General features: G+C 31.8%; 1 protein-coding gene, 1 long non-coding RNA gene and 1 pseudogene across 2 annotated transcripts; 1 reads left to right on the top strand and 2 right to left on the bottom strand.

Moving 5' to 3' along the window:
• Positions 1-1,845: 1,845 nt before the first annotated feature.
• Positions 1,846-5,210, bottom strand: LOC106364519 (annotated as a pseudogene).
• A 2,666-nt stretch (positions 5,211-7,876) lies between these two features.
• Positions 7,877-10,988, top strand: LOC125577345. Its single transcript, XR_007315787.1, has 2 exons — positions 7,877-10,457; positions 10,589-10,988. It is a non-coding gene; the product is annotated as an uncharacterized LOC125577345 (long non-coding RNA).
• A 2,004-nt stretch (positions 10,989-12,992) lies between these two features.
• Positions 12,993-15,190, bottom strand: LOC106363066 (agamous-like MADS-box protein AGL53). The gene has a single exon (XM_022718820.2). It carries the CDS (start codon positions 14,092-14,094, stop codon positions 13,183-13,185), a length of 912 nt encoding a protein of 303 aa, XP_022574541.1. The 5' UTR covers positions 14,095-15,190; the 3' UTR covers positions 12,993-13,182.
• Between the last annotated feature and the right edge of the window lie 4,097 nt (positions 15,191-19,287).

The raw sequence follows: 19,287 nt of genomic DNA, 5'->3' as shown, positions 1-19,287 counted from the left end.
GCTTTGTTTACTTTTAAAACGCACCTACTGGTGTTGTCTTTCTCATTTTGTTTGCAGTTTGTATTCGTGGTACTTTTTCCTTTAGGTTGAATCAATGACAAAAAAAAAATGTAAAAATATATAAATACACAAAATTATTACAAATCAACAAAATATTTGTTAAGTTATTAGTGAAATTTTCATCATAAATTATTCTACTCTTGCAAAGCGTGGATCAAAATCTAGTTTGCTTGAGATAATACTATGCTTCTAGAATGAAGATGCTATAAATGCTCTTAGATTTTGTTTACTTTATAAGAGAACTAGGTGATAATACACGTCCTATGTGGAGTGAAAGTCAAAATTTATACAATTATAATAGTTACACTTTTTAAATGAAGCACGAATATTGCTTGTGTAAATCTTTATATTGCTTAAAGCATGTATAAATCTTGAATGGCAAATTATGTATATTATGTTTTTCATTTTGTTGTTTGTTTTTTTTGAATTACATACTCAGACTAATAATAATACGATATTTTTTAATGTGATAGAGAAGGGGAATGTGTGTTCACTGATCTTTCCAAAAAAATTTATTTACCATTTATCTGTTCAAAATCGTTTTGGTTTATCTTATTTAAATCACCTATATCTTAATATGTACGATCTATTAAAACAGAATCACAAAGGTGGATCCAACTTGATTCTAGGTAGAGTATCTTTTAAAAAACTATACTACATGTTTTCCTTAACCAATACTATTACTAGCTACTCACATTTAAACATATTCCTAACTATAGCTACAAAATTTTGCATTTTCTTCTGAAAAAATACGAACTTGCATATTTTACTAACTAAAGATTCTCAAATAACCAATTAGATTTACTTAATCTCTAATATTATTTTTCCTAAATCCTTTTAAAATATTTCTCAAAATCCGGTCAAAAATATTTACCACCAAATATTTAGTATATTTTAATATGAATATTTAATTGAAGTTTTCTAGTTTCTACTCATATGATTCTATTAACATTTGTACATTTTCAGTAAAAAAAAATTAAACCATTAATCAAAAAATTTCACGTAAAATTTTTAATATTTTTAGTAATTTATAATCGTTTTTAAAAATTCAATGCAATTTCAAGATTAAAATATTCAGGTCTCAAAACTTTTTCAATGCAAATTTTGAAATTAACGTATTTATTTATTTTATATGGTATATAATTTAATTTAAATAATTTTTAAAAATATATCAATATATACATATATATATATTTAATATGAATATCTATAAAATGATACTTCATATTCATGTTATTTTATTATCATTTGTATTTTTTTATAACAAAAAAGTACACAAATGTTTCATTGTAAGACTTTTAAAAATTTTAGTAATTTATAGCCGTTTTGTAAAATTCAAAATACAAAATATAAGAAAATAATATATAGTAAACAAAAATGATGGAGGATACAAAAACTATTATCAAATATTTATTATTCAAAATCATTAATTATGTAGCTTTTATTTAAGGAAAGAATGGAAAATGTTTTTTATGCACTTCTAATCAATTTGATATGACATGGTATCCAGCCAATCGTTTCATGAAACAAAATCTGAGAGTAGTTAGAGCATCTTCAATTCTAGAAGCATAGCATCACTTATATATTAATTAGGAAACATTACAACCGTTGAGATATTTCATGGAAAAATCATATATATACGAAATGTTTTTTGTCTTCAATTTTGAAAGGACAGCTATACCATGGATATATATAACTGAGATATGCACATATTTAAGTTTAAAGTACCTTTATACAGCATGTGACCCAAAAGCTACTTACCAAAAAAAAAGAAGACCCAAAAGCTACTCAACATAACACTTACTTCAGTTATTTATATAGACTCGCAAACATTATGACAACATACATAAACAGTGTGGTTTTCGAATTTAAAAGACATCATATTTAATTCAGTAGAAAACAAGAACATGCCGTTGTACAAGAACAAATGCCAGACTTGTTAATCAAAGACGCAACAATACTTGTCAACGATTTCAAAGACGGATCTGATCGAGGAACAAAGAAGTCATATAGTCCTTGATTTTTCCTTCGGGATGGGTAAACCCTTCATCTACATTATAGGTGACGGTGATCATGCGTGCAAAATCAATGGCTACCTTAAGAACAAAACGTTCCACGTCAACTGTCGTCAAGAGCTCCTCATTTATTGTCTTATCGGCATCTGCAACAATTTTGTTAAGCTCCCTAATAGCTTCCTCTACGGGAACTCCATATTGCTTCATATAACAGGTGACCGCATTTGTGACATTTCCTCTACTCATGTCATCCTAATCAATACGCGTGTTAGTTGGATAGATATATAGAACAAAGGAAGAAGACATACAAGAGATGTGAATAAATTATTTACGCATTTGTACCTCATAACCGGTATATCATTCCTAAGACGGCCTTTGATAGATAAACATTGAAAGAGCTTCGGTCTGACCTTTAGCCACTCGTAAGCTTCCTTAGCTATCTTTCCCTTAGTCATAAAAATACCCGCCAAAAGCGCATATGCTGTGAACTCTACCTCACCAACCTCCATGTACTCCTCAAAGCTAGGTACGTGAGCCACAAGTGCCCATTTTGCGAGATCAAAGTTGGCTTTCACAAGTTTGTCGACCTGTGCATGCACAAAATTGTAAACATGTCAATTTCAAAATGATTTGAAATACCCACTACCTTTTCTTTTTTTTTTTGGATCAGAAAATACCCACAACCTTTTTTCCTTATAATCCTGCGAGTTTAATAAATAACAAAATCCAAAGCTATGGTATAATATATTATGTATATACATATTTGTGCCCACTGCCCACCACTTAAATCATACTCAAAAATAAAATTTTTGATTGGTTACGACAAGAAATTATGTGTCTCCAACACAAACATCTTTATATTAGTGATGAATTATCTCCACTTTCAATATATTTTATTATATTATAACACGTCTAGTTGAGGTGAATGATTTAGGTGTTCACTGTGGCTCTGATATTACTGAAATAATAGGTATCTAACTAAGAGAAAAACAATTAACACTAATTAGTGAGGAATCCACGCTATTATGGGTTTCTAACATCTCCATTTTGGATGTGAGATATGCTAAAAGTTACCTCATCTTTAGTGGCATCGAAGCTGTATGAGCTTCCTTCTGTCTTACGTACTTCTCTTTCCAACTCTTCAAGAATGTTCAATGTAGAGTCCAACACGAATTTCAAGTAATCAGGTTGTTTATCCATGTCATGATCAGGAGCCCACCTATAAATCATCATCATCATCACCACTACTAGCACCATCATAATAATCGTTATCTAAGAATTTGATACCCTTTCAAGCTGTTGGCGAGGCTTTCAGCCTCAGGAAGGAATGCATATCTGTCGAATGTGTCATCTAGAATCTGTAAAGCGGTGAAGAACTGAGTCAACATCATCCTGGCACGTGAGAGTTGTGGCTCAATAAACACCGATAGCACAAAGAAATAATTTTCGACAATTCTGTCTCTATAGTACGGTGGGAGGTTAGATGCATGCCCTAGCTCATTGTACCATCTTGCAGCCACATATATACATGTGTAGTTAGGATAACATATTCAGAAGAATCTTAAGTAAAGCCATATGTAGAAGTGCTAGTAGATGAGTAGATTACATACTTTGTAACGATTTTGAGTTCTTGAAGGTATTGGAGCTGTAGAAACTTCAAACTGATCTTAGCAAACTTGAGCACCATCTCATCATGGTCCTTTTCTTGTTCATAGAATGGGATAAATTCCAGTGGAACTAAAATCTCCATGTTCCAATGCTGAGATAGAATGAGAGCACTTTGTATACGCATTGACAGATGAGGCGGACACGTCCCACATGCAGCTATTGACTTCAAATGGCTCGATGTAAACATCAACGCCTCGTCCAGTATATTATCTTTCCTCGTCCTCAAATGCGCAGCTTCATACAAGCTCAACATACCCTTGGCATCTCCGGTTAGAGAGTCTTTGAAGCTTCCAGTGTTCATTTTGAATCTTTTGAAAACATCTATTGACGAAGATGGATCAAGATGTCAAACATAATAATAAGAGACAACAAAAACTTGTATGAATATGACCAAAAGCCTTTTTAGAGACTTCTTTACCGGAAGATATGTTGTGACCGTATCTCCTGAAAACCCAGAAGATGATGGACACTGTGTACAAATCATCTTCACCATCCATCATCTCCTCTATCTTTTGGAAACTCTCTTGTAAAGTTTCGTAGATCTCGTCCTCAAAGTGATATGCAAGGCCAAGGTTCACCAACAAATATATCATAAGGACTCTCTTCTTTGTCGAGTTGGTCCCTTGGGAAGACATGAGCATGTTCTTCACTTTCGGATTTAGTGCATCCATTTCTTTTCTAAGCGCATCCATTTCCTAAAAGTAACACATATATGTACGTATGCGTTGACAATTTATAAACATGTATATTTATTGTTGATTATGGAAGTGACTGAACTCTCGGTACACCAGCAGTAAACAATACATTCATTGAAAATATGCAACAGATTGGTTCAATATCAAATGACTTATACCAAAAAACTTAAATCTAGACACTATGAGGATTGGCTATTTCAAGATTGACATTTTGGAGGTGCGGAAGCCAAAGACTTTGGTATATCTTTTATGATTAGAAAAATTGTTTTTGACTTTAGTAGATCAGGAAATTTTTCTAAAAAAAATATCAAATTTTGAAACTGCATAAATAGGATCTAAAAAATTGTAGATTATTTTTCACATATTCAATATACAAGTTTTAAAACATGTATTTATCTTATTCGAGTTTTCTCTAAGTTTTCTTGCTTTTGTTATTTTCGTTTGTTCACATATATATACGTGTGTGTGTGTCTGTGTGTGTATATATAGACTTACAGTGACATCGACAGAAACAGAGTGGAACCGATGAGTCCATGGAGAAGGTAGCAATTTCTCGAACTTTCGATGGCTTGTTTGCTCATCACAAGTCGGAGAAGTCATTGCTTTCAAACGAACATACTTTGAAGGCTTTGTGGGAAGTGACTTCAGCGGAAGGCAAGAGAGTTTCTTTACTGGAAACAAGTTGTTAGGAGAAAGAAGAAAGAATTGAGATCCATGTGTCGGCCCCAAAACTGCTATGGTATTCATGTTCTAGCACGTTTGATACGGAATCCATTTTCATCATCTAATTTATAAGCACTGAGTACTTGTTCAATCCACAACAAAGTCGTTGATTAGTTGTTTTTTCACACAAGATACTATATTAAATGTAAAAGAAGCTTTAAAAAGACAGTGGCACATATATAATATGAATTACGTACGTCATATTGCTTCGAGAACTAGTTAGGCGCTACGCGTGCGGCGAGGTGGCGCCTAGCGCCGAATGTATAATCTCGGAGATTATACGGAGATTAATCGGGGAGTAATTTTAGGGTTTTTGATATTGGTTTAGGTTATATACTAAATATGTGTAGTAAACACAATGCTTATGTGTGGTCTAGCGGTTAGTGCTTCTATAATAATGAAGCCCAACCTCAGTTCGAAGGCTCTAGTGTTCATTTTGGATTTTTTTTTTTTCCTTTTTAGGTTTAATGAAGTTAAAAAGACAAAAAATATCCTCGTCTTCAACCTTCGACAAATAAAACTCAGAGCCGTTTTCTCTTTTTCTTTTGCGATTTCTTTCTTTTTTCTTCTTATTCTTATGATTTTTAATCAACTTATATTAGATTTACAACAGAATACGTGATTTGGAACTTCAAATATACACAAAGATGAACTTTTTATTTTTCACCGATTAAGTGACGACCGAACAACGTCAAATCGCCGCGCTTGGCGCTTTGGTGGCCGAACAGCGTTTTTGCGGCGAGTATACGGCCCTAGGCGGCGAGTTTTCGAACAGGATTATATTCCTAATTACGTACACCGTGATTCACCCCCCCAAACTGGAGTTCATTACATACTCAGCGAGAACAGACTTTGCCACCAAGTCTGCTTCGGAATTAAAGCTACGGGAGATGAAGTTAAAAGATATTACATCAAAGAGAGGAACATAATGATAGATATCAAACATGATACCGAACAGTTCATGTTGATGCTCTCCCTTCTTCAATAGATTGATCAGGGATAGGAATCAGAAAATCAGACGTTTGAATAGACAGCGCTAGACACACCGCGATGAACAGCAATGGCTTCAGCCATAATAGCTGACGAAACATGACTAAAAGTTTCCGAGATCACCCGAGGATGAACCGAACCTTCTCCAGCATAGATACCTCCTACCCCACATTTACCAGTCTTGGCATCCCAAGCCGCATCTACTTTAACGACCAGAGTACCTGGCTGGAAAGTTGGTGGCGGACATGGTGATCGTTGATGATTTGGGTTGAGAGAGACAAGTCGAGGTATTGGCACCTCATTAATAGTTTGAGCCTGAGACCATTCTTTTGCATCCTTAATACTCTTCAGCACAATCTCCTTAGCTGTAAAAGCTCTGTTTTCAAACATCAGAGTATTTCTCGCCTTCCACAGATTCCAAAGGGCCCATGGCCGTAATGGGGACGTCACTCCCACAGGTGGTAAAGGGCCAAAGCTGCTCCCTTGTTTTATCATCTCTGCGATTGATACGAAAAATAATTGATAGGAATACAACTTGATCCTCTAAAATAAAATAATGGATGTAGTTATGCTTTCAAAAGCTATGTTTCATTAGACGTAGATACATGAGAACAAGTTTTGGAGCAGCTCCTAACCTTTAAATTTCTGAAAACATCAGCTCCGTCGTCTTCATTAGACGTAGGTATTAATGAACTCGTCGAAGTCTCCTGATCCTTTTATTAATATAATATGATTGTGACGAATCCGTTTTCCAGTAAATTGATGCAACTTATCAAGAAAAGAAGCTTAATACACACACACACATATATTCGTACAAGTGTTGATAGAGATGTTAGACATTATAATATTTTTATTTTGGGTTTATTACATGCAGAATAAAGCTAGAGATGGAAAGACAAATAGAGGGAAATTCGACAAACATCAATACCAGATGCCTCAACTAGATCATGGTTATCATCTCCAAATGGTCCTACCTCGATTTTCCAGTCGAACCGGTTCACAAGGTTGGCCACTGTGAGTCTGTGACCTCGACCATGGGTAATGCAAGCCCTATTCCAGGCCATTTCTTTTTCCCTAATCCAAAAGGAATGTACTTAAAATCATTTCCTTGAAAATACTTAAAATTAGGGGTGGGCGTTCGGGTACCCGTTCGGGTTCGGATCGGGTATTTCGGATTTTCGGGTATTTCGGTATAGAGGTCTAGAACCCGTTCGGGTATTTCTGTACTTCGGGTCGGGTTCGGGTATTTTTAGTTCGGATTCGGTTATTTCGGATCGGGTTCGGATATTTAGATTTTGAAAAAAAATATTAAAATTTTCATTTCTCAAGTTTATTGTATTCTAAAATATAACTTTTAGTTAACTAATTTTTTATTTTTAATAGATTGAATGGTTAATAGATTTGGACATAACATTTTAAAACTAAAAAGGCACTAATTTAGTTATTTTTTTTTTAATTTTGGATATAACTTTTTGTTAATTTTTGAAATAAAAAACTTGACATGCATTTTAAGTGAGTAGCAAATCATTTTTTCCGGAATTGTATGTATATCATATGAACTTAAATTATGTGTAGTATCAATATAAATATTTTATATAAAATGAGAGATATAAACTAGAAACATAAGGTTAATTATACATATGTTCGGTTATCTTCGGATATCCATTCGGGTTCGGGTATTATCCGTTCGGGTTCGGGTATCCAATCTCTCCTTATTCAATACCCGTTCGGGTATTTTGCTACTTCGGTTCGGATTTCGGTTCGGTTTTTTCGGATCGGGTTCGGGTGCCACTTCGGATATCGGGTAAAGTGCCCACCCCTACTTAAAATCATTTCCTTGAAAATCCATTAGTGAATCTAAATGCCTCGCTGACCTAAATTCATCTGCAGCTGGGCCCAAGTTGCAATATCTCGTTGGATCGCCCATACATTTACTTGTTCACCTGGCAACAAAGTCGTTGATTAGGGTTTTTTTTTCACACAAGATATTATATCAATGTAAAAGAAGCTTTAACAAGACAGTGGTACGCATATAATATGAATTAGGTACGTCATATAGCACTACTTACATATTCCTAATTAGGTCCCATTGATTAGTAAATTACAGCGTGATTCATCTAAAAATGGTACCCATCAACCTTTTGTATGATAATGGTAATATTATATGTTCATGTGATAAAGAAAAGGGATCATTTTTTATCGGTCAACAATTTGAATGTTAGTACTGTAACCGGGGCTTCTAACTCTAGTGGTAAAGGGCTTACAGTTGTGAGTATCACCACCTGGGTTCGAATCCCGGCCACTGAAGAATTAACATTTCGGCATCGCCAGGGACAGAGGACCGACACGTGGCAACACGTGACTAGTCTGGATCACTTCTGTGGGGCCAGGATACCTCTGTATAATTCAAAAAAAAAAAAAGAATGTTAGTACTGTGCTCCTTAACTATTAGAGATCACTACCAAAAAAAAAAAACTAAACTCCCATTTACTCCCTCTGTAATGTTTTACGAATTAGTTACGCGAATCATGGTTCATCACAAAATGGCTATTAATCTATAGAATTGGTAAACTTGACACATGCATACACGTTCAACGTCTTTTTATGGTTGTTTTATTTAAAAGATATATCAAGATGTATTGTGTTTGAAGTATTTTCTTTACGGGTGCAAACGTTGTTGATACGACTACGAAAACTAGCTGATAGGAGTACAAACTCAAATTCTGGCTACTTTAAAGAAACGATTCCAACAACCGGTTAAATTGGTGCTATGATGTCTTTGACATCATTGCAGAAGATAAACAACTTAAAAACAGAAGCAAAAATTGCAAATCCAATTAGATTAATATGTAAATACAAAATAGTGATCCCATCAAGAACAAAGTAGAAGAGTGAGATTAGTCTACATGGCAAGAGTAAAACACACTGTGAACTCAAAGGATTCACTAGCAAAGAGTAACAGACACAACAACACAGCTTGTTTTAGAAACTATACAAAAAGCTACTCATAATGTCACCCTTAACGTCACTATAAGAAAAATGGGCTTTGATAGCATTGAAGATAACATTTTTTGCCTTTCTGCTATGGTTGACATACCCGTTAGTTTTAGATAGCGTTTGTATATTTAGAACCGCTATGATAGAACTGTATATTTAAAAACGCTATGCTAGCGTATTTTTAATAGCGCATTATTAAAAACGCTATCTTTGACTTTTTAATTCTCTAAACCCTAAACTTTAAACATAACTTCAAAATCTAACTATTTTGATATCAAATCTTAAATTTAACCTCAAATATTAAATATAAATTCAAAAACTATTTCTTTTTCAATAATTAATCTTAAATCCCAATACCTCAAACCTTTAACCCCCAAACCCTATACTCAAACCTTTATTCTAAACTCATAACTTTAAATCTAAAATCTAAATTCAAAAAAAAAATCAAACTTAAACTTAATTCTTCAAATTAATTCAAATTTATTTTCGAATTTTAACTTAAAGTCTTAACCTTGAACTCTAAACCTTATATACTCAAATCTTATATATCATAATAAACCTCAAACCTTCAATATACGCATTTAGTTATTAAACTAAATCATAAATCACAAATCTAATATTCTCAAAGTTAGACACCAAACTTTGAGCATACATTTTTAAAAATTAATATGTTTAAATTTTAAACCTTTAAACTAATTTTATTTACTATACTCTTGTATTTTAAACCTTTAAACTAATTTCATTTTACATTTAAAGTAAATCATAACTTATAAATAATATTAAAATTTTCAGTCTATTATTTGAAACATTGAACCAAACTATAATTACATTAATTATATATATTTTTTGGTCAAAATTATATATAAATATTTAACTTAATTATTATATTAAATGAAAACAGTTTTTAATGGATTAATTTTGGCCTTTGATTGATTTCAATCCAATGGCCACACATATGTTTGGTTTATCTTTTTTCTTCTTTCTCATTGGTCAATATCTTAAGCACAAGGATAGCAATCTTAACCACTGAATATTTTTGATCCTATGGCTAGAAATCACACATCTCATATCTCATATCTCAATCTCTTTCTTCTTGTCTCACGTTATCTCTCTCTCTCTCTCTCTCTCTCTCTCTCTTTTTTGTTACAGATCTAAATCTGATCTCATATCTTTTTTAATTCTTTGGATCTCTATCTTCCTCAATCACCACCACCACAACCACCCGTTTGTTTTCGCCGTCCCAGCATCACAACACCACCACACGACCGTTCGTTCGCCGTCCAAGCATCACCACCACCACACAACCACGGTTAGAACTCATATCTCTCTCTCTCTCTCTCTCTCTCTCTCTCTCTCTCTCTCTCTCTCTCTCTCTCTCTCCTCTCTCTCTCTCTCTCTCTCTCTCTCTCTCTCTGTTTTGAACTGTATTATTTGTTTTAGGGATGGAGGAAGCAAGGCAAGGCAGGTATGGCGGCTAGAGGAGGAAGATGACGGCTTCAGATTCAGGAAGAGGAAGCTGACGGCGAGTTGGTGAGGAGGCGACGAGATTAGGTCTAGATGGATGTGACATTTGCCTCCTCTCTGCAACTTGCCTCTCAAATCCCAGGATGAAGAAGAAGAATCATGGCTGGAAAAACACGAAGACGAAGGTGGTGGTGCGGCCGGTAGATGAAGAAGACAATGAAGTGGTGGTGTGTTTAGTTAGTAATTAGGTTAAAGCCTGGTTTAGTTTTTCGTTTATTTAGTTTGTTGGTTTATTATTTAATTAGATTTTTTTTTGTATTTTTGTAAACCAATTTCATTATAGATAAATTTAAGTAATAAAGAAAATTTGATTCTATGAATAATTTTAAATTTTAATTAAGTTTTTATTTTTAAATAATTAAATAAAAAATAATTCTAAAATAAATAATTCTAAAATAAATAAATTTAAAAGTAAATAATAACAAAAAATTCATGCTATTAAAGACTCTTTAATTGCATACAAAAAAACGCTATAATATATGACAATAAGATAGCATCGCAAAAAACCGTTATCTAAAGTGCTTGACCTATTATGACGGACGATGATACAGCGCTTCATAAACCGCTATCGTATTGATAGATAGCGTTTTTCGTCCGCTAATAAAAGTCATTTTTCTTGTAGTGCGTCCAATTTTCATATTAGTGGAGACCAATTAAATTGTCGAGATTTTCTTCTTCTTCCTATTATTTATCTCCTAATCTTTAGAGATTCTTATCAGAAGATCACGCAACGGTTCTTGTTCTTTTTCTTCTTCTGTTTTGGTGCCTGAAACACCATTTTTACCAGTTTATGGCTCAATCAAACACTGCCTTCACATACTGCAGAATCCCCAAAATATAGCAAAACTCAACTCTTTTACAAGAGGCTATGCAAACATACGAACCATGACGTGAGCTTTTTATAATGCCTAGAAGTACATTCAGTTACTTTCAGTTCTTCTCCCTGCAGAATTCTTAACAACATTAGACCCTTTTCTTTTCATGAAGAACCTGGTACTCATGGTGAGACTAAGCGTTTGAAGACAATACCTGGTGTGTAGTAATTGGCACTGCACCAGGATGATCTATGAAGAATTGCTTGTCATCTCGAAGGTCTGCAAATACCAAATATATGACCATTAAAAACTCTGTTAAGAAAACTTAAAAACTCTCCTGGAGCCACAAGATTTTCAGGAACCGAACCAGAGAATATTCAATCAAAACAATAGCAAAGGTAAGCTTAATCAGGAAGAAGGTAGGATTCTCCTCAAGCCAAAATCGCCATTGAATGGCTTTAAAAGCTTAGGCGGAGAAGATCAGAGAATTAAAAAAATAATTAGGATAAATGTTATGTGTTACCTTTTCTTGCTTTTTTACTTTTAAAAATAAAATAATTTATAATTAAACTAAATTATGTATTTAATTGAAAATTTTAATTTGGTTAATCTGAGGATATTATGGTATTAACATTAATATAAATCCTATTTCTCCGACTAACTAAGAAAAAATACTAGAGGGACAAACCTAGGTTGAAAGTGTCCCTTTTATCTAATTTTCCTATATATTTCTTAAAAAGCTAGGTTGAAATATAGCTTGGTTAGAATTTAATTTTTTTGAATTAATCATATTATTTGTATATTGAATTACAAACCAAAATTACTTTGGGTTCTGTTTAGAATTAGATCAGGTTAATTTTTATTGTATTAAACTTGGTTATGCAAAACAAAGAAATAAATAATATTGTTATGGTAGCTATATATAATATAGTTTTAGTTCATTAAAGATATTGGTTTATGTCAAAAAAAATTTGTCAGCATTGGTTTATGTTAATTAAAAGAAAAAGAGATATTAGGTTGATAGAATTAAACTGATAATTGGATAATAATTTGATGAATTATATTGATAGAAAACATATTTATAGTACATTTTAAATATATTATGTTGTTTGAGATATATATATATATATATTTATATATATATATATATATATATGAAAGCTTTTACATGGACCGATAAAGAAAACCTCTGCACTTACCAAAAACTAAAAAAAAATCAAATTGAAGACCCTAACAGGAAGGGATGTTATCTCTTACAGTTACAGTTACAGGTGATACAGTCAAGGAGAGTTTAAAGTGTCTACCCCCGTGATCATGGTTGGAGAGGTTCTCAAGTAAAGATTGATGATTGTTAAGGCTTTCATTATTGGTGCAAGATTAAATGAAAAGAAAAAAATCAATTCTGTGATACATGAAATTTTTTTTGATGCTATCATACTCTAAAGTTTAGCCAAAGGAGTAATGATCTTTATGAATTGTGAGAGCATATGTGGAACTTGAATGAATAATCAGTGATAAAAAAGGAATACGAACTTGATTTCCAGAGATTTACACAAATGCAAAAACAAAATGAGTAAATACACAATTGATTAATAAGATGAATTAATCAGAAGCCATGGGTTGATCAGTAAGAGTTCCAATGTGGTGTCTGTGAGGATCTAAACGAGGCTGAAGTGCCTTAGCCAAAGTGCTCAGTCATGCACATAGATTGTTGTTGCACCCAAAGTTAAAGCCTTGTGTGTTGAGATTGTTGCTGCACCCAAAGTTGAACCCTTGTGCGTTCAGATTGTTTCCGTAACCAAAGTTATAATCTTGTGCCCCATGTGAAGCCGTAAGGAGATTGTTGCTACACGGAGTCAACCCTTGGTCAAAGCTTGAAAAAACAGAGTTGGGAAGTTGAGTAAACGTAGCGGTTTCATGGTTAAACAGAAACATTGAGAATTTACTCTGATGATTGGAGGAACCGGCAGGTGTTGACTTATCACCACTCATGAGAAGATTCGTTATTGATGATCCTATTTGTTGTTGATGATCAGAAACAAGATTATCAATTACCGGCGGACAAAAGTTCATCAATGGATCCACCTCGTCTATTAGTGAAGAGGAGAAGTCATTGTGGGGTAAGAAGCCAGAAGAAGGCTCGGTCTGATGATCCTGGGAGTAAAGAAGGTAACGAGCCCTGTCTTGTAATACAAGTAACTGATCTACAAGCGAACCCTTGAACTCTCCAACTTTCTTTGTGAACTTTTTGCGTTCCTCTGCGTCGGTAAGGGATCTCCTCTTCTCGTCAACGAGTTTCTTGTTATAGAACTGTGAAAGATTTGTGTTTTTCTTGATTTTTTCTCTGTCGCTTAATCTGTTATACCTCTCGAGAATGTCTTTGACTTGGCACTGATCTTCAGGGTACGTGTTGACGAGATTTCCTTCGCGATCGTAATGTATCACACAAATATCGTTGTCGCAGAGAATGGAAAGCTCTAACGCTTTCTTGAGAACGGTCTTCTCTCTTAACAACAAGAATGATTTCTTGAAACGGGTTTCGTTTCTGACAGAGAGCTTGTTGTTGTTCTTCATCTTTGTCGAAGTAGAAGAAGAAAGAGAATCCATGGCAAAAACAAAAAGCTTAGAGAGTTTTACAGAGAGAAGTGAATTGTGAGTGATTATTAGTAGCGTGACCAGAAGGTTTAGGGCTGCGTATATTTATAGATTTTGATGATCCTTGCTGATTTCCTTTTTTAACAATTAAATCAGTGTAATTTCCAATTTTCTTACTCGGTAATTTCCATTTTCTTACTCGGTAATTTCCATTTTTCACTATTTCATATAGCCGTTGAAAGTTTATACCGTTGTTGTATACATGTTAATAATAAAATAATTAATTACATAAAGTTTTCTTTTCTTCCAGTCGTTAATCGGTGATATAGATAGAGATTTGCGAATCAGTGTTGCTTGGTGTTAGACTTGATTTGATTTCTCCACTCGGTTACTCGGTACACATAATTTATTATTAATTGATTTAATAAATTAATTAACTGCGAATATTTTTTTTTCATTCTCGTAAAATTAAGTTTCTCGGTTGTTACAATCATTGGATTTCTTTTCTCCACTCTTCTGCTCTCTCCTTTCTATTTGCTTTTGTTATCTTATTTTTCAACTAGGTGCGAAAATAGGTGAGGCGGTATGATTCACGGGATGTTGCTGGTGTTGTTTTAATATTTGTGGAAATTAAAAAATATAATTTACCGGAAATAAGATAACAAAATTGACTCTAGCTTTTGACGATTAACTCAAGTTAGAAACATTTCCCAAAACGGAAGGAAAATTCAAAAAGTATAATTAAGGTAAAATATATAAAATGTGAAAAATGCCTAAACACGAAACAGAGAGCGTGGAACAACGGAAAGGGAAAGAGACACATATTGTGACAGCGTAGCACCAATTTATTTGGGGATCCATATCAAGTTATCAACTCTGTATATATCCGTTGTTTGAATAAATACTCAAAGTTTCAAAATTATTTTATTTTTCAAAATACACATTGTTTGATAGTACTTGTTAGGGAGCTCAAGGACCGTAGTAGCATATATTAAAGTCACACTAATCTTCATCGCTAAGATCACACATTGTTTACATCCTCAACGTTAGGATACTCTAAGTAACACTTCTCCTCGTCTTCCTCGTCACGGGTTCCATCTTCATCTTGTAAACTCCAAGTAACCTTCTTCCAAAATTTTTTTTCAAAACTTCAAATTTGAAGTTTTGTGTTTTGAGGAACGAAATTCTATATTTGAAGTTTCACTACTCAAAACTTCAAATTTGAAGTTTCATATTCTTATTTGCATTTTGGTCCCTACAGTCACACATTACCTTTATGATTCATAAATATTTTCTTGTTTATTATTTTAATCCTTAAGAAAATTATATCTCATAAATATTTTAAATTTTGCTTACAGATTTTAAATTTTACTTATAAAATTAAATAAAACTTTAAAATTTTTTAAACTAGAATTAGACAATAATAATATACAAAAGAAATTTAACAAAAAGATTTTAAAAAATTATATGAAGACATAACTATTACACAAATTTAAATATTACAACAACACTAATAATCATGTAAGTTTGATCCGGAACTTTCAAAATTTTCAAATATTGTCCAATTTTTTTGTGTAACTGAAGATGGTTATTGTTGTTGTTTTTGATGTCTTTTTCTTACAATTCTTTCTTGTTCATATCAAATATATTCACGAGTATTAATATCATCGAAAAGAAATTAGTCTTTTAGCATCCAAGATCTTCCTCCTCCGTTATGATGTAATAGTAAGTCACATACACCCAAAGGCGCAGTTCCTGGGATTTGGCATATGTGTGTATGATTTAATTCCAGATTTATTTCATGGTGCTCAAAAAGGAATCTTGTTTATTTTATTTGGACTATTCTTTAAATGTATGTTTTTATTTACTTATAATATCCTAGTAATAAATTCTTATTTAAGACAGATAACCTTTATTCAAAATATTAAATTACTTAAAATATTGTAGGAAGATTGTAAGCAGTAGAATTTGAAAAAAAAATCCATAAATAATAACTAAAAAATTAAATAAATTATAAATTCCCTAAACTAAATTAAAAATTTTGTCGACATGAAAACAAGTTTTTGTCGGCTGCGAGTAACGAAATACTAATAAAATCAGTGGCAATGGCTATGCCAGTCTTCTCAATGTTATATTTTACATAACCTTTCAAACAGTTTTGGACATTACTAGTATTCTTATGAGATTTTGGTGGCAACAATCTTAAAGTTCTTAAGGCACACCGTCTGTGGCATGTAACCGGATGCAAAATCCAAAGTGATATGGTGGACTCGGTTTTAGGGATCTTGATAAGTTTGATGATGCACTTCTAGCTCGTCAAGCTAGGAGAATACTAAAAACTCCCATACACTCTTTGTCCAAAAAAAATCAAGGCTCGGTATTCAAAAATTCATCAGTTTTGAAAGCAATTCCAAAAACGAATCAGTCATATGGTTGGTCTTCTATTTTAGTGGGTTTTAAACTTACTTAAGCAAGGTTGTAACACATAATTGGGGATGGCGAATCAATAGATTTTTACGAGGATATGTGGCTCCAACTTTTTCTCTACAGTTCATCAACTTCTAACAGAGGAAGATCATCAACTTCTTCAACTTGTCAGACGAGAAAGGATGAAGTGGTTTGCATTATGGATCGAAGAAGACAATATACAGTTCGGTCATGATATAAATTTGCGCTTTCCTTATCCACACATATAGCATCATAAACCTACATTTGTTTTGGCGTCTTTGATCAAGAACGGCAATTTAGATTCATCCTCAACAACATTTAAATTAGTTCTATTAGCCAATGTCGTGAAAAAGTGTGTATTTTGAGTTTAACCTGGAACCAATAACCAGTAAAAATTTACTATTTAAAAGGGTATAACCTTTAAATTAGTTTTATTAGTCTTTAAGACTTTTATTCTCTACTCAAAAAATTGAATTTCTTTGTTTAAGTTGTATTAAAAATATTTTCGAATCTTGTCTTTTATGATATTAATATTGGGCTTTTTGCAAATATGACTCAAAACTCAAAGTCAAACACAAAACAAACCAAAAACAGAATCCCCAACCAGTGCCAAAGACTTTTGGCCCATCAGCCTTTGCAATGTTGCTTATAAACTCATATTATCTTTTACTATCTTGTTCCGATTTAATGTATTTACAAGTATCAATATCATCTAATTTCAATAACTTTTAGCTCGTAACCTATAAAGTAAAAATGAGGAGAGCCATTTTTACTTCAAAATGCACTAATAGATATATGCATTACGAAAATCATTTTATGGAATAATACGGTATTTTGTTTGAAGTTTAATATTAATTAAATTATTTTTATTTCTTTTTATATTTTAATAGAATAATTATTAATTAATATTATTGTAATATGTTTATATATGTGCTAGTTATTTATAAAAAATTTATGAATTCAAATTGGTTATGACAGATATAAGGACCATATTATAAAATATAAATAGTTTTGAAGTTAAGTTTAAAATTTTCTTTTGGAGAAGAACACTTTTAAACTTCAAATATAGAGTTTTGGAAACTTCAAAATAGAGTTTCTTTTTGGAGATGCTCTAAGAAAGGTCAAGAAGAAGCCGCCAAGTGAAAATTAAAAATAATTTATAAATACATTTATTTTAGTTAGGAAAAACTATCCAAAGAAATACTAATTAGGATGATTACTGAACTGTTTAATTTCTTTTAGCGTTTTATACCTCATTCTATAAACAGTAGTACTTCTTATTGTACAATTGAAAAAGCATTTGAATATTTATGACTATTGATTTAATTTATTTTGTAGTGTTATAGGCCTGAGACTTTTATCCGATATCCGGATTCGATCCGAGATCCGATCCGAAAATCTGGATATCCGGAGGAGCCGAATCCGGATCCGGAAAGTAAAATGTTGGATCCGTCAAAGCCGGATCCTGATCCAGATATCTTGATTTTTTAGTCCGGATATCCGGATCCATAAGTTTTATTAATAACTATTTCAGAAATAGTAATATCTATATATAAAAACTAACTTCATTTAATATATTTTCATTTTTATAATAGTATATGTAAATTTTATGTAAATTTTGTAATATTATACAAAGAAATAATTAAAAACATTATATATTTTTGGACAATTCTCCTAAATAGATAATTTTCAAGTTTTGATCACAAAAATAGACCACAAGGAGGAAAATGACCAAAATATTTTATTTAATAGATAAAAGGACCCTAATACCCTAGATATATAAAAAATAAAAAATAATTAATTAAAAAAATAATTTTTAATTTTTTTATAGTTTTAGATTATATGTTTTCAAATTCAAACTTTTTTGTAAATCTTTTTTTTCAAATTTTCTTTTTGTAGTTCGAAAATACTTTTTGAAACTATTTTTAAAATTATTGTTTTCAAATTTTTAATATTTATTTTTTATTTTATAAAATTTTAAATCTCAAATCTCCACCCCTTAATTCTAAACCCTAATGTTTTGATTAGTTAACTCTAAGAGTATAAATCTACATTTATCTCTTTAATGAAATATTTTGGTCATTTTGATCCTTAGAGTCTATATTTGTGACTTAAATTTTTTTTGGTGATATCCTAGATATCCGATCCGTCTCAGGTTTATTACAAGCTCATCTAAATGTAAACAGTTTGTTAGAATTATATTTGGATAATAATGGAAGAAGTGACTGAGAAAGTAAACTGTAATTTGTTAGATTTTATCTATACTATTAAAGCAGAATCCATCTTAGAATTATGCCCCTGACTTTTCCAATTAATTACAAAAATTTCCATAAATTTTTCAATTGTTTTTAATGGTTTTCAGAAATTAAAAGCCCAACATTGCTTCAGTCCAACTAAACAAAACAGCCCAATAATTTAAAAACTTAAAGTCAAAGAAGTCCAACACTGTTTTTTTTAAAACAATTATAAGTCAATTTAAATACATAATTATTATTTAATATTTGTGTAATTATAATTTAAAATTTATGCATTATTTAAAAATATGTAGAATAAAAAACGTAATGTCTATTACATTTTTCATATAATATTCAATTAATAAGTTAAAATTGTAAATAAATAACCTTAGCAAATATATAATCACAATATGATTAAATTTATTGAGTAGAAGTTTACCATTTTAAAATCTTTTAACTAATTAATTAGTACACAAATTTATTATTATATAATAAAAAAATAAAGAAGACAAGATTATAAAAA

The sequence above is a fragment of the Brassica napus genome, chromosome A8, assembly GCF_020379485.1.
Source record: "Brassica napus cultivar Da-Ae chromosome A8, Da-Ae, whole genome shotgun sequence".
Lineage (NCBI taxonomy): Eukaryota > Viridiplantae > Streptophyta > Magnoliopsida > Brassicales > Brassicaceae > Brassica > Brassica napus.
This window is presented reverse-complemented; position numbering and strand designations above follow the sequence as displayed.